The 13387-nt window shown below is 32.3% G+C and overlaps 1 protein-coding gene across 1 annotated transcript in view; it reads left to right on the top strand.

Moving 5' to 3' along the window:
- Nucleotides 1-11986, top strand: part of LOC126880444 (vesicle transport protein GOT1B) — a 40130-nt gene extending 28144 nt beyond the window's left edge. Inside the window, exon 5 of the mRNA XM_050644304.1 lies at nt 1850-11986. Coding sequence (XP_050500261.1) covers nt 1850-1894 — 45 coding nt within the window. The 3' untranslated portion in view covers nt 1895-11986. The remainder of the gene's footprint in view (nt 1-1849) is intronic.
- The last annotated feature ends 1401 nt before the right edge of the window (nt 11987-13387 follow it).

Genomic DNA, 13387 nt, shown 5'->3' with positions numbered 1-13387 from the left:
CATAATCGTACAACATGTTCTTTCTTTCTATTAAAGAATTATTTAAACCAGTCATTGAAAATAAATTTCAATGTAAAAATATTGTATAGAACAACACAATTAACACTATTATCGGCTAAAACTATCATGACAACTGAAATGACCTTGAAATGACAACAATTCGTATAAGAGCATCACGATTCGAATACCCATTCGAGTCGTCGTATACGAAAAAATTCGTACACGAAGCACGAAGTATTCGAAAATACAAGACACCGGATTTCAAGCGAAATTCTTCTAATTTCATAATAAATGATAGTTTTGGTTTGAGTACTGAAAGTTCCTCTGCTGTGCTTTTCCTAGACGGACGAAGGCGGAATGTGATCGTTTCCCTTTCGTTTTCTATATTCGTCGTCTGCTGTCTTATTAATTGAAAAAGTCGCAGATTAAGGATGTACCAGTAAGAACTTTCAACGCGAAAACTAATAATAGCCTGGGAGGTAATGTCAAATTTGACCGGAGCATTTTAGCATGGCTGCTTTCTTTTTATTTAGTTAGGTATTCCAAAGCTTATTAACAAATGATGTGTCAGCTGGCCCAAAACCGGGGATTTTAGACAAGAAAAGGTAAAATATGAATCTTGATAGAAAAACGCTACAACTTATGTCAAATATTTATCTACGTGACTTACAACTCTTAACAGCCTTGCTGACTTCTCTCCTAGCTTTCACTCAGGCAATCCGGGTTCAAATCCTGGAGTTGAATTTTTTTCTTGTTTTTAAAATTGACATTTTATTTTGAAAAATAATTATTCTTATAATAAGGGCGTTATTCAGCGGAATACTGGATGTATTGTGTTTTGATTGATTTGCACACTTTCGATAGCTATTTTACATTGGATATATTGCGTTTGGAAGGAATTGGCTGTAACCACTGGATATATTTCATGACAAAGCTATTTAGTATTAATTTAACTCAAATTCTAAAAAACAGGATTTATTGCGTTTTGATTGATCGCTCCTCATACAGACAAACATCCATTTTTATATACCTGTTATAGAGAACAGGGAAATATTTAGATTGCTATTATAAAATGGGGGTTGGTGAGAGAAAAGTGAAAAATTAGGGTTGTATGTATCTTTTGGTTCTACATCATATTACATTAAGAAAAAACAGTTTGTCCAAAAAATAAAAAAAATGTCGGGAGGAGGTGGGGAGGGCAACCCTTAAGAAAAAACAGTTTGTCCAAAAATAAAAAAAATGTCGGGAGGAGGTGGGGAGGGCAACCCCCTTTTTCACTTAGATTGGTCGTACTAACTCAGGAAGCTTCAGGGTTTCATTTAAAACAACTTTGCTTATTAAGGTCAATCATAATATTTATGATCAAATGCATAGTTCTATTTCACAAGTTCTATGTATAATTCTATAAGACATACAGATTTTTTATATTGTCTCGTATAAATAATAATAACGTGGTATTATAAAAATAATTATTTTTCAAAATAAAATGTCAATCTTAAAAACAAAAAAAAAATTCAACGCCAGGATTTGAACCCGGATTGCCTGAGTGAAAGCTAGGAGAGAAGTCAGCAAAGCTATTAAGAGTTGTAAGTCACGTAGATAAATATTTGACATAAGTTGTAGCGTTTTTCCATCAAGTTTCATATTTTACCTTTTCTTGTCTAACATCCCCGGTTTTGGGCCAGCTGACACATCATTTGTTAATAAGCTTTGGAATACCTAACTAAATAAAAAGAAAGCAGCCATGCTAAAATGCTCCGGTCAAATTTGACATTACCTCCCTGGCTATAAGCTTTAAATATTCCTAAATCAATTCTAAATCTCACTGTTTATTTTTTTTTTGTTTTAGTTGGTGGACAGGATAACAGGAGACGCGAATAGGACTAGAGTGTAAAGGCATTGTTATTTGTTTGTTTTTGTCAATAAAATTAATACTAAAATTATTCCTTTAGAGCTGACAATCAATGAGGATGTGCCACTTGTAATATGTGAATAAATATAGTAAAATGAAATCACACAATCTAGTGGTGAATAGCGCCTCCAATAATTGTGTATAATAATATGATCTAGCAGTATGAGAAATTACAAATATATAATTTGTAGTTTTCGATTTACTAATTGTATATTGGAGAATATTTTTTACTTATCAAATTCTTGATTAATTTGATTCATATATAAACAGTTTGAAATAGACAGGCAACAATATTTCTTTTATTTATTATTAGAAGCATTATTCGTAATTAATATAGAGTCAGGTATGTTTGTGACGACAAATCTTCAAACCGTTTCTCAGATTTGTCGTTATTCTTTTGCATAAATAGATATTTCTGAAGGAATATTGGGTGAACTTTAAATTATTTAGGCAATGTATAGTCATATCGTGATGACGTCATCCATTTTTAAATGAAAACATATTTTTCCTGTCAAAATTAAATAGACAATGAATTTCTATGAACAGCAATATGTATCACTATTGCCATAAAGTTACTTTCCATATGATATCAAATTCAAATATACTACTAAACTATTTGAAATTTTACCGATAAGCAAGTAATATAAACATTATATTAAGTATATAGTTCACTAGCTCACATCACAATCAAGTCTTGTTCAATTGAAACCCATCTTTGCCCCAGAAAAAAAATATTGGTAAATATCCCAGGCAACCAAACGACGTTTTTATAACGTAGATAACACGTCATAAAAATGACCAACTGACGTGTTTCTATGACACAGTACTGATGTTGAAAATCACGTGTATTTTTGACGTCGAGATTGTGACGATTTTCAAACGTCAAAAAGATGACGACTTTTACACGTCGCCGTCGGTAAAATCAAGTCTTTAAAAATACTTTCAAAAAGTGACCTCTTTCAGATGTTTCAAAATAGTATAAAAATAGGTAACATTAAAATGTAGGCTAAAAATTAATTTAATTAAACTCAATAACACATAATTAGTTCATTAACAGAAAATATACATCAAAAACAAATAAACATAACCTCAAATAGTTAACATGAAGAATTACTGCATTAAAATAACTCACTGAGCAAAAACGCATAAAAATCTCTCAATTAACAAGTTTCTTCAACTAAATATCTAAATGAAAAGTCTTATTTTATCACACAAGACACAAACCACGTAAACAATAAATGAGAAATTTCTTATGAACAACGTTATAAACGAAATTGTTTGGAGTTTGGAGTTAATACAAACAAGCTTTTTAAGCTCCTCCCAATTTTGTGACGTCAGACTTGGCTGTCTGAAGTGAAAACATTTTTTTAAACGTAATTGTAACGTCATTAATTTTACGTATTTAAAATCACCTACAGAAGACGTCTATATGACGTAATGTTCAAACACGTGTATAAATTCAACCAAAGCTGACGTTTCCTCGACGTTATATGACGTCACTTGGTTGCCTGGGATATCTACAGCTTCCGGAGTGAACCATGGCCGATGACAGACGCTGTCGTCATAGTGCAGAAGAATGACACCATGTGAGCGATTATCTTGAAGTTTTCGTCTTATTGCTTGATGACAAGATAATATAAAGTAATAATGATACCTAGATTAGATTGGTCGCCAGAAATTATTAACGAAAGAAAGTCATTACCGTTTTGATTTTACGTGTATTCTGTGAGATGTTGCAAAGATAATCTTATACGCAAGCTTTTTTGGTTCTCTAACCGAAAAACGAGAAACTCATTACGAAGAAACTTTGTTGTAATTCAGTTTGTGAACAATACTATGAACAGATCCTATACTCACGCCAATATTTTCTGAAATTGCTCAAATTGAAATTTGACGTCAAAAGTTAAAAATTTGATCAAGTCTTCCATACAGGCCACGTTCCTGTCGATGAATAACTCAATGCACCTATTCACGGCTTATCATTCATCACCTGTCTTCCACCCTTAAATTTTCGACACTATCGACCAACCTTGACAGTTGAATACGCAAACCATACGTTTGCATACACTACTTGCATTCTCGTCTGAACTTGCAATGGTTGCAAACCTTCAGCATAAGCAAATTGAATGACTGCACGCTGATTATAATATACATATTATGTTAACAACATACGTCATTTTTAAGTCACATTACTTAAAATCACAATCAAATACAAATGACAGGGAACTGGTCAGTGTGACGTTTACAAACATAACTAACATTGCAGAACAATTGCTGATCAAAGATGTGATTCAATTGAATTGGCGATGTTAAGTCACAATGACGACCTCTCGTAGATTTCGGCGGAACTAAAATTGAGGCGTTTTTTATTGCCCTGCTATAATGGGGGTTTTAATGTCAAATCGTTGTTAAAATCGTTGTCAGTATTTCCAAAAATCAATATAATTACCTAATAAATTTTAATACAAAAGATTTAATTAAAAGCTTACAAACCTTTTATCAAGTGTTCTTATTTGCATGTTGTGTTGCAGAATATTTGGAGTAAATTTAGGACGAACACGCTCTTTTTTATTCTACTGATGCTGGTAATACCTAATACATACTGCAAGGGATAGGGAAAAATGGTCAAACGTGATCGCGAACATCCATTAGTGCAGGGGTTCCCAACTGGTGGTACGCGTACCACTGGTGGTACGCGAGAAGGTTTCAGGTGGTACGCGTCGCGTGGGTGAAGCAAGCAATTACGATGGGCTTTTGTCTACGGAAGTGCCAGTGCGTCTCTTCATCCCAGCACAAGTTTTCGCCCGTTTCTTCAAACTGAGGTCAGAAGTTTTAATGCTTTTAACTGAAAAAAATAATGATAGACTCAACAAGCTGAACATGGGGCTTCAGAGAGCAAACACAGCACACTTCGCAGTTCACAGCCAATGAGAAAGTTTCATTTATGTTCTCAAATACAGGACAAGGATGCCTCTTTCCGACGCTGTCATAATTTTTTGACAAAAACGAAATATATCCAATACCGATGTGGTTGCTAATATAATTCTTCATTTGGAATCTATATTCAAGAATGTTTTAATAAATATTTCTCTGAAGTTTATTCCAAACTTGACTGAATCAGAAATCATTTTGCAGGAACACTACCAAATGAGAATTACACGTTTTACAGGAAATATTCATCTATTTCACAGAAGACAGTTTTAAAGAGAAATCCTTAATTGACTTCTGGATAAAATATACGGGACCGGATAGCTCAGGCGGTAGATGTCTGACTTCCAAGCAGGTAGTCCGGGGGCGAAAACATCTAGACATATTTAAAAATGTCTATAGGCCCCAGATCGACTCAGCCTGAATAAAATGAGTACTTTGGGTAAACACCAGGGGTGATAATATACTCTGGGCTAATTAGCAAAATTCATGGAAAAGTTATTTACCAGCAATTTTATTGCTGGAATCGAATTATAAGATCCTATATATTAATAATATAGGTATGCAAAGTCCGCAGATAGTGTGCTACTTTTTTTATAAACAAAATGGCGCCGACAAATCGTATTTTTTTCAATTATTGCTCTATAACTCCGAAGATTTTAACTTTACAACAAAAACACCTTAATAAAAATTCACCGCAATTAAATTCTGCATAGAGATATGTTTTTCACGATTTGCTCCGACGAAAATTTTCCTCGGAAAATGCGGGTTTTCCTAACAAAAACTCTAATTTTCAAATAAAGTTTTAGGTAAGTAATTATTAATCAATAATTAAATAACTTAGTGACATCAAAGCTTTCTTGGTATAGATTGTAATTCCAGAAGCCGGTGAAAATTAAACGAATATTTTAGCAACAATTCAATTGTTAATTAACAAATTACGATCGCAATAATAACCAAAATAATCATGATACATTGATCAAACTTATAAAGATTATAAAGATGAGATGCTTATTTAATATTTTATCGACAAAATATAAATTTTTCTTTTTTTTTTGCATAATCTTTAAATTTTGAAAAAAAATAGTTATAATACGCTGGTCTAATTAGTAAAGTACAAAGAAAGGTTATTTACCAGCAATTTTATTGCTGGAATCGAATTATAAGATCCTATATATTATTAATATAGGTATGCAAAGTCCGCATATAGTGTGCTACTTTTTTTATAAATAAAATGGCGCCGACAAATCGTATTTTTTTCAATTATTGCTCTATAACTCCTAAGATTTTAACTTTACACAAAAAACACTCAAATAAAAATACACCCCAATTTAATTCTGCATAGAGACATGTTTTTCCCGATTTGCTCCGACGAAAATTTTCCTCGGAAAATGTGGGTTTTCCCAACAAAATATCGAATTTTCAAATAAATTTTTTGGGCCAGTAATTATTTATCAATAATTATATAGCTTGGTGAAATAAAAGCTTTCTTGTTATAGATTATAAATTCAGAAGCCGGTGAAAATGAAACGAATATTTTAGCAACAATTCAATTGTAAATTAACAATTTACAGTCGCAATAACAACCAAAATAATCATGAGACATTGATCAAGCTTAGAAAGAATATAAAGGTGTGATGCCTATTTAATATTTTGTCGACAAGATATAAATTTTTCATTTTTTTTTGCATAATCTTTAAATGTTTAAAAAAAATTGTTATAAACAAATTAACATTTCTCAGAAATTGTTTATTATATTCTAATTTTAAAAAATACTTAAAATGCGTATTTCATAGGTCTTGAAAATGAATGCTTTAAAAAATTTTTCCAACCATTTGCAAAAAAGTTATGAAACAGCAAAGTAAATATACGAATTCTCCGTTGTTTATAATTTGTTTTAATTGTTTTAAAGCTTAAAAGTGAGTCTATGGTACAATCTAATTACTCACAAAGAATGTCAAAAATTAGTGCAATGGTTATATTTTAATCAAAGATTAAAAATACTTTTTTTTGTAATTTTTATCGCGAAAGTAGGCTTGATACAGAGCCGGAGATAAAATGCTCACTCGAAGCGACTGACACGCTTAAACTCGCGCGAGTTGTGTATGTGGGCGGGTGGCTACGGTACTGTATTATTCTACTTTCGCGCGTGTAAATTACAAAAAAAATATATTTATAATCTTTAATTAAAATATAACCATTAAACTGATAATCGATATTTTTTTATAAATAATTAGCTTGTACTTTAAACTCACTTCTACGCTTTGAAAGAATTAAAAAAAATTATAAATACCGTAGTAATCGTATGTTTACTTTGCTGTTTCATAACTTTTTTGCAAATGGTTGCAAAAAAGTTTTAAGCCATTCATTTTCAAGATATTTGAAATGCGCATTTTAGCTATTTCTTAAAATTATAATATAATAAAAACTTTCTGAGAAACGTTAATTTGTTTATAACTATTTTTTTTTAACATTTAAAGATTATGCAAAAAATAAAAAATTTATATTTTGTCGACAAAATGTTAAATAGGCATCTCATCTTTATAAGATTTCAAAGTTTGATCAGTGTATCATAATTATTTTGGTTATTATTGCGACTGTAAATTATTAATTAACAATTGAATTGTTGCTAAAATATTCGTTTAATTTTCACCAGCTTCTGGAACTATAATCTAAACCAAGAAGGCTTTTAAGTCACCAAATTATTTAATTATTGGTAAATAATTACTTATCTAAACTTTATTTGAAAGTTAAAGATTTTGTTGGGAAAACCCGCATTTTCCGAGGAAAATTTTCGTCGGAGCAGATCGGGAAAAACACGTCTCTATGCAGAATTTAATCACGGTGAATTTTTATTTGGGTGTTTTTGTTGTAAAGTTAAAATCTTCGGAGTTATAGAGCAATAATTGAAAAAAACACGATTTTCGGGCGCCATTTTGTTTATACAAAAAGTAGCACACTATCTGAGGACTTTGCATACCTATATTATTAATAAATAGGATCTTATAATTCGATTCCAGCAATAAAATTGCTGGTAAATAACTTTTCCCAAAAATGGCCTATTCTCCGATAATCAGCCCAGACTAATAGGCGGTTGAAGAGTAGCACTGGCACCGTTACCTTTCTTGTATACCGTAGGCCCTAGAGATAGCAGACTACCCTGCTATAATCCCAAAGCCGCGTAGCAGTATAAAACAGAAGACTACTATTACAGTAGAATCCCTCTATAACGAGAACTGAAATGACGGACTAATTACCTTGTTATAAGCGAATCTTATATCAGACAACAATAACATTATGCATACCACAACTAATGAAATGTTTTGATACCTCTTACGTCGTTTATAAGGTGTCGATGGTCAAGTTCAACAATGATACTTGGCCATCGTACATTGTAAATTTATTACAATATTCAATATCGGTCCATAGATAAACAGGAAGGAAGAAGTTTGTTACAGCACTGGCCTCGGTAAACATACTAGTGATGTAGCGAATGTCATTTTTTGAACATTCGCGAATACGAATGCGAATATTTGGTACCGACATTCGCGAATGCGGATGCGAATGTCCAGTTTTTTAATAATTTGTTTGTATTTTTGTAATGTTTCCTAAATTTATAATGAAAAGTTAATTGGTATTTAGTGTAAATCAATCTTATTCTTAATCTTTATCACATAATACCAAATAATAAAATAAAGTGAAAGCTGATAATGTGATTATTCTAGGTTAAGTTGCCTTTTCTTAATAAAAAGAAGTTGAGAAGTGAATAGATTTTGATTTTATTAACCTAATATTATCTTCAAATGGTTTTTTTTCTGATATTCATATTCGCAAAACAATCGCACAAACTTCGCGAATGCGGATGCGAATGCGAATATTCGCGAATGCGAATACGAATATTCGTTACATCACTAAAACATACAGATGTTGGGCATTCCTGTATACAGGTAGTTGGGATATTTATTTATAGCCATCACCATGCCAAAAACAGGTAAAAAAACATATTCTTCGATTTCATTTTTCCTCGTTATAACCAAATATGCCTCGTTATAGAGGTGTTATAGTTCAATAGAAATGTTATGAGACATCTAGTGTACCTCGTTATAAGCGAAACCTTGTAATACCCGTGTTCGTTATAAAGAGAGTCTACTGTATTATAAATTAAAACAAGCCAATGGACATATTTCTGATAGCCAATATGTTTTCTAAAAAGATAGGGGGAGCTTCCTTCCATTCCATACCCCCTCCCCCCAAACCGATGTTTGGTGGTACGCCAAAATCTTCAAAATAATTAGGTGGTAGGCAGTTACTAGAAGGTTGGGAACCCCTGCATTAGTGGATTGCATAAGAAGAAGATGCTGGTAGATTAATGGATGGGACTACTAAATTTTTCACTTATTGATTTTCGAAAATACCGACAACGATTTGACAGTAAAAACCCCATTATAGCAGTGCAATAAAAATAAAAAGGCCTCAATTTTAATTCCGCTGAAATCCACGAGAGGTCGTCATTGTGACTTAATATCTCCAAAAAGCGTATAATACTTTAATTTTATGTGTTGAATATAGGTAAGTCCACAAATATCTTGAAGAAGATAAATCATCATACAAACGAAATCTGGCACCATAAACTGTTGAACTTCAAAATTTCAGCGACGTCGTTATTTCTAAAGTACCTAATCTTTATTTTTGTTGCTTCTTCCGCTGAAAGAGTGTAGTATAATATTCCAATGACGCCCTAATGAAATTGAGGCGGCTAAACATAGTAAATAATTATTGTTTGCCGCTCATATTTTATTCATAAAAATAGGGGACACAGTATACCCGATTATCGTTTTGGAAAATACCTAGATATTTTGTTTAGCAACAGGCTATCTGCAGAAATTATGGGTTTAAGATACTTAACTAAATTTAGAAAAGAGAAGTTTGTTGAATTATTTTGTCAAATTATTCGTATATATTTATAATGTTGAATCTGTGATATGCAGCAATACTTATTTTGATTTCTGAGTTATTTCTGTATTTCAAAATTGTTGCAATTAAAGACCTTTCTTCTAATCCAGCCATTGTGAGCTTTTTCTTTATTAAAAAAATTAATAAATAAAAAAAATTTCTATCCTTGTTGGATCGATATTCACCTGAGGGATCGCAGATGTTCGGATTCTATGAGCGTCTCTTTGTAAAGGCAATTAAGTCGACTTTACTAAATAACAAGGCATTTACTCAACACACACACTACATATTACTCCCCTGAGCTAGTGATAAACTAACTTACCACAAATAGTCTATATTTATGTAATTTACGTGGCTAACGGTTCCAAACCAAGGCCAGTCAAGACCAAAAAAATGTGTCTTTTAAATTAAGAATATAATAATTATATTATTTAAAGGTTCAAGAATTTAAATTCTTTATAAAATACTTTTAGTATGATAAAATTGATCCAAATAATGGCATAACCCAGACATCCAAAGTGAAAGTTATCCTCCAACACCAAATTGTTCTATATGGTCCACATAATGTTCAGGAAAAAGTCACACCATTTTGAGCGTCGGGTTTGGGGGGAGAGGGGGGAGAAATCGGTAAATTCGTAGTTTTTTACGTTTTTCGTCAATATTTCTAAAACTATGCGGTTTAGCATGAACCACCTTCTATACAAAAATGTTCTACATTAAATTTGAAATAAAAAAGGTCCTGTGCATAATCCTTCTAAAATGAACGGTTCCAAAGTTACGGAGGTAGTATAGTGTAATTGATGCAAAAAAACAAAAAACGCCTAACCCAGACATCCAAAGTAAAAGTTTTCATCCAACACCAAATTGTTCTATATGGTCCACATATTGTTCAGTAAAAAGTTACATCATTTTGAGCGTCCGGTTTGGGGGGGAATGGGGGAAAAGTCGGTAAATTAGTAGTTTCTTTACGTTTTTCGTCAATAGTTCTAAAACTATGCTTTAGCGTAAACAATGTTCTATACAAAAATGTTCGACATATAATTTAAAACAAAAAAGGTCCTATACATAATTGTTATAAAATCAACGGTTCCAGAGTTACGGAGGGTGAAAAGTGGAGGTTTTCGATACTTTTTATATTAATTGGACAATTGATGATGATTTTGGGTGGTGAGGGTGACGTTTCTTCAAGGGCTTTCACTAACATATCCTCGGCCACTGAAATAGCAAATTTTATTTACAAAAAAATTTCTTTCATCCGTAATAATATTAAATTGGCCAAATAATATAAAAAGTATCGAAAACGTCCACTTTTCACCCTCCGTAACTTTGGAACCGTTGATTTTATAACAATTATGTATTGGGCCTTTTTTGTTGGGCATAGTTTTAGAAATATTGACGAAAAACGTAAAATAACTACTAATCTACCGACTTCTCCCCCATCTCCCCCCCAAACCGGACGCTCAAATTGGTGTAACTTTTTACTGAACAATATGTGGACCATATAGAACAATTTTGTGTTGGAGGAAAACTTTTACTTTGGATGTCTGGGTTATGCCTTTTTTTGGACCAATTATAATATACTATCTCCGTAACTTTGGAACCGTTCATTTTAGAAGGATTATGCATAGGGCCTTTTTTATTTCAAATTTTATGTAGAATATTTTTGTATAGAAGGTTGTTCAAGCTAAACTGCATAGTTTTAGAAATATTGACGAAAAACGTAAAAAGCTACTAATATACCGATTTCTCTCCACTCTCCCCGCCCCCTCAAACCCAACGCTCAAAATGGTGTGACTTTTTTGTGGACATTATGTGGACCATATAGAACAATTTGGTATTGGAGGATAACTTTCACTTTGGATGTCTGGGTTTGGGTCTAGTTATACCATACTATTTTTAATATTATAATGTTTTTAAACAATAATATTTTCACTATTACAATAATTTATATTTTTGTGTCGTATTGTATTGTTTTACGATGTTGTATGGTCTGCTTAGTATTTTGTAACATTATATCACGGCTAAATTGATTGTCAGCTCATAGTTCACTATAAGTACAACCGGAAAAATATTGACTTATATTTTTATTTTATTATGTCTGATTGTTTAAAACCTTTTTAGTATTGTATTATTTAATGTTTCCCTCTCGTCATGCATCAGATAATATCATTCAATAAATTATTTTTATATAAACGTATTTCTATTACCTACAGTCCTTTTCTCCTCCACCATCCAAACCAACTCACCAACACGCATTAACCAAGCATGACATTTTAATAGCTCAAAAACCCAAAAGTTATCTTCCATAAAAGACGAAACTACTGAATAACTCAATCTCCGGTGGCTCCAACACCCCCAAGCAAGGTAGCGATTGGAGCAGACGGTGCTAAGAATCCCCGGAAAATCAGGATACCACAAAGAGCGATAAAGGTATATTACTTCATACAATGTTAGAACTCTTATATCGGACCAGAAGATGATCGAACTGGAAGAAGAGCTAAAAACAACCAAATGGGCCAAATAACGAAGAAGACACGTCAAATGGTGGAGTAGGATTCATTATAAAAAAACACACATAAAATATAGTTAGTATTACCAGAATAAGTCCGAGAATTGTATACCTAAACGTTGTACATCCAGTTCACAATTTTTGTACTCTGTAAAAGGTTGTACAGGTCTTTTGCTATCAGGGCCTCCTCTTGGTTGCCCATATATTACTCCACTGTAAATTCTTTTTAATCAAGAATTCTGCTACTGGTGCATGCCCGGTCACCATTCTTGTTACTGTTCTCAGTTCATTCCTGCCCATATGGAGCAGTGCCTCTGTAGGTACTTTTTTTTTGTACATGCCCAGTGGCGGCTCGTGGGCTTAGAGACAGGGTCGGCAAGGTTTTTCCTCATATAGGTATACCATCAAATTAAAAGGCTTACATCATCATTTTTTTGTTTGGTTTACTTGACATTCTGTCTTGTTTCATGGTATTTCGACAATACGTTTTGACTCTTTTAAAACAAGAGAAATCCCGTTCATTTGAGGCAGCAGTTGGTGATAATAAGAGAATTGATGAACAGTTTGTTGTAATGAATTGCAGTACATACTTACTATACAAAATTATACATATTTTGTAACTTATCCAAATTTCCGAAAATATTTGGATCAGCATAATTTTTAACTACCTAACTTGTAATAATAAATATATTGGAAATTCTTTGACGAAGGTAACTTTTAAATTTTGAATCGTCAAAGAGGTTAAAAATTTGTAAATCTTCAAAATTCGAAAAAACGAGTAGGTATCTGTTTGCATAATAGTAGTATTCGAGTAATAGTCGAGATGTATCATGCCTTGGTCTTTTTTGGGATGGTTCGGAAATATCAAGCGAATCCAGAACGTCACTGCGTAGGTATATATATTAGAAACTACTATCATTACGAAAATCTCTGAAATTGCTTCTATTTTTGGAATAAATAATGTCAGTTGGCTGATTTTGAACAACAATGAATATCCAATCGGTTTGGACAACTCTTTCTTAAAAATATTTAAAGCATAAAAGGAGTAATCATTTAATAAAGTTCTCAAACCGATTGCTTCACCG

Source organism: Diabrotica virgifera, chromosome 2 (genome assembly GCF_917563875.1).
Source record: "Diabrotica virgifera virgifera chromosome 2, PGI_DIABVI_V3a".
Classification (NCBI taxonomy): Eukaryota; Metazoa; Arthropoda; class Insecta; order Coleoptera; family Chrysomelidae; genus Diabrotica; species Diabrotica virgifera.
This window is presented reverse-complemented; position numbering and strand designations above follow the sequence as displayed.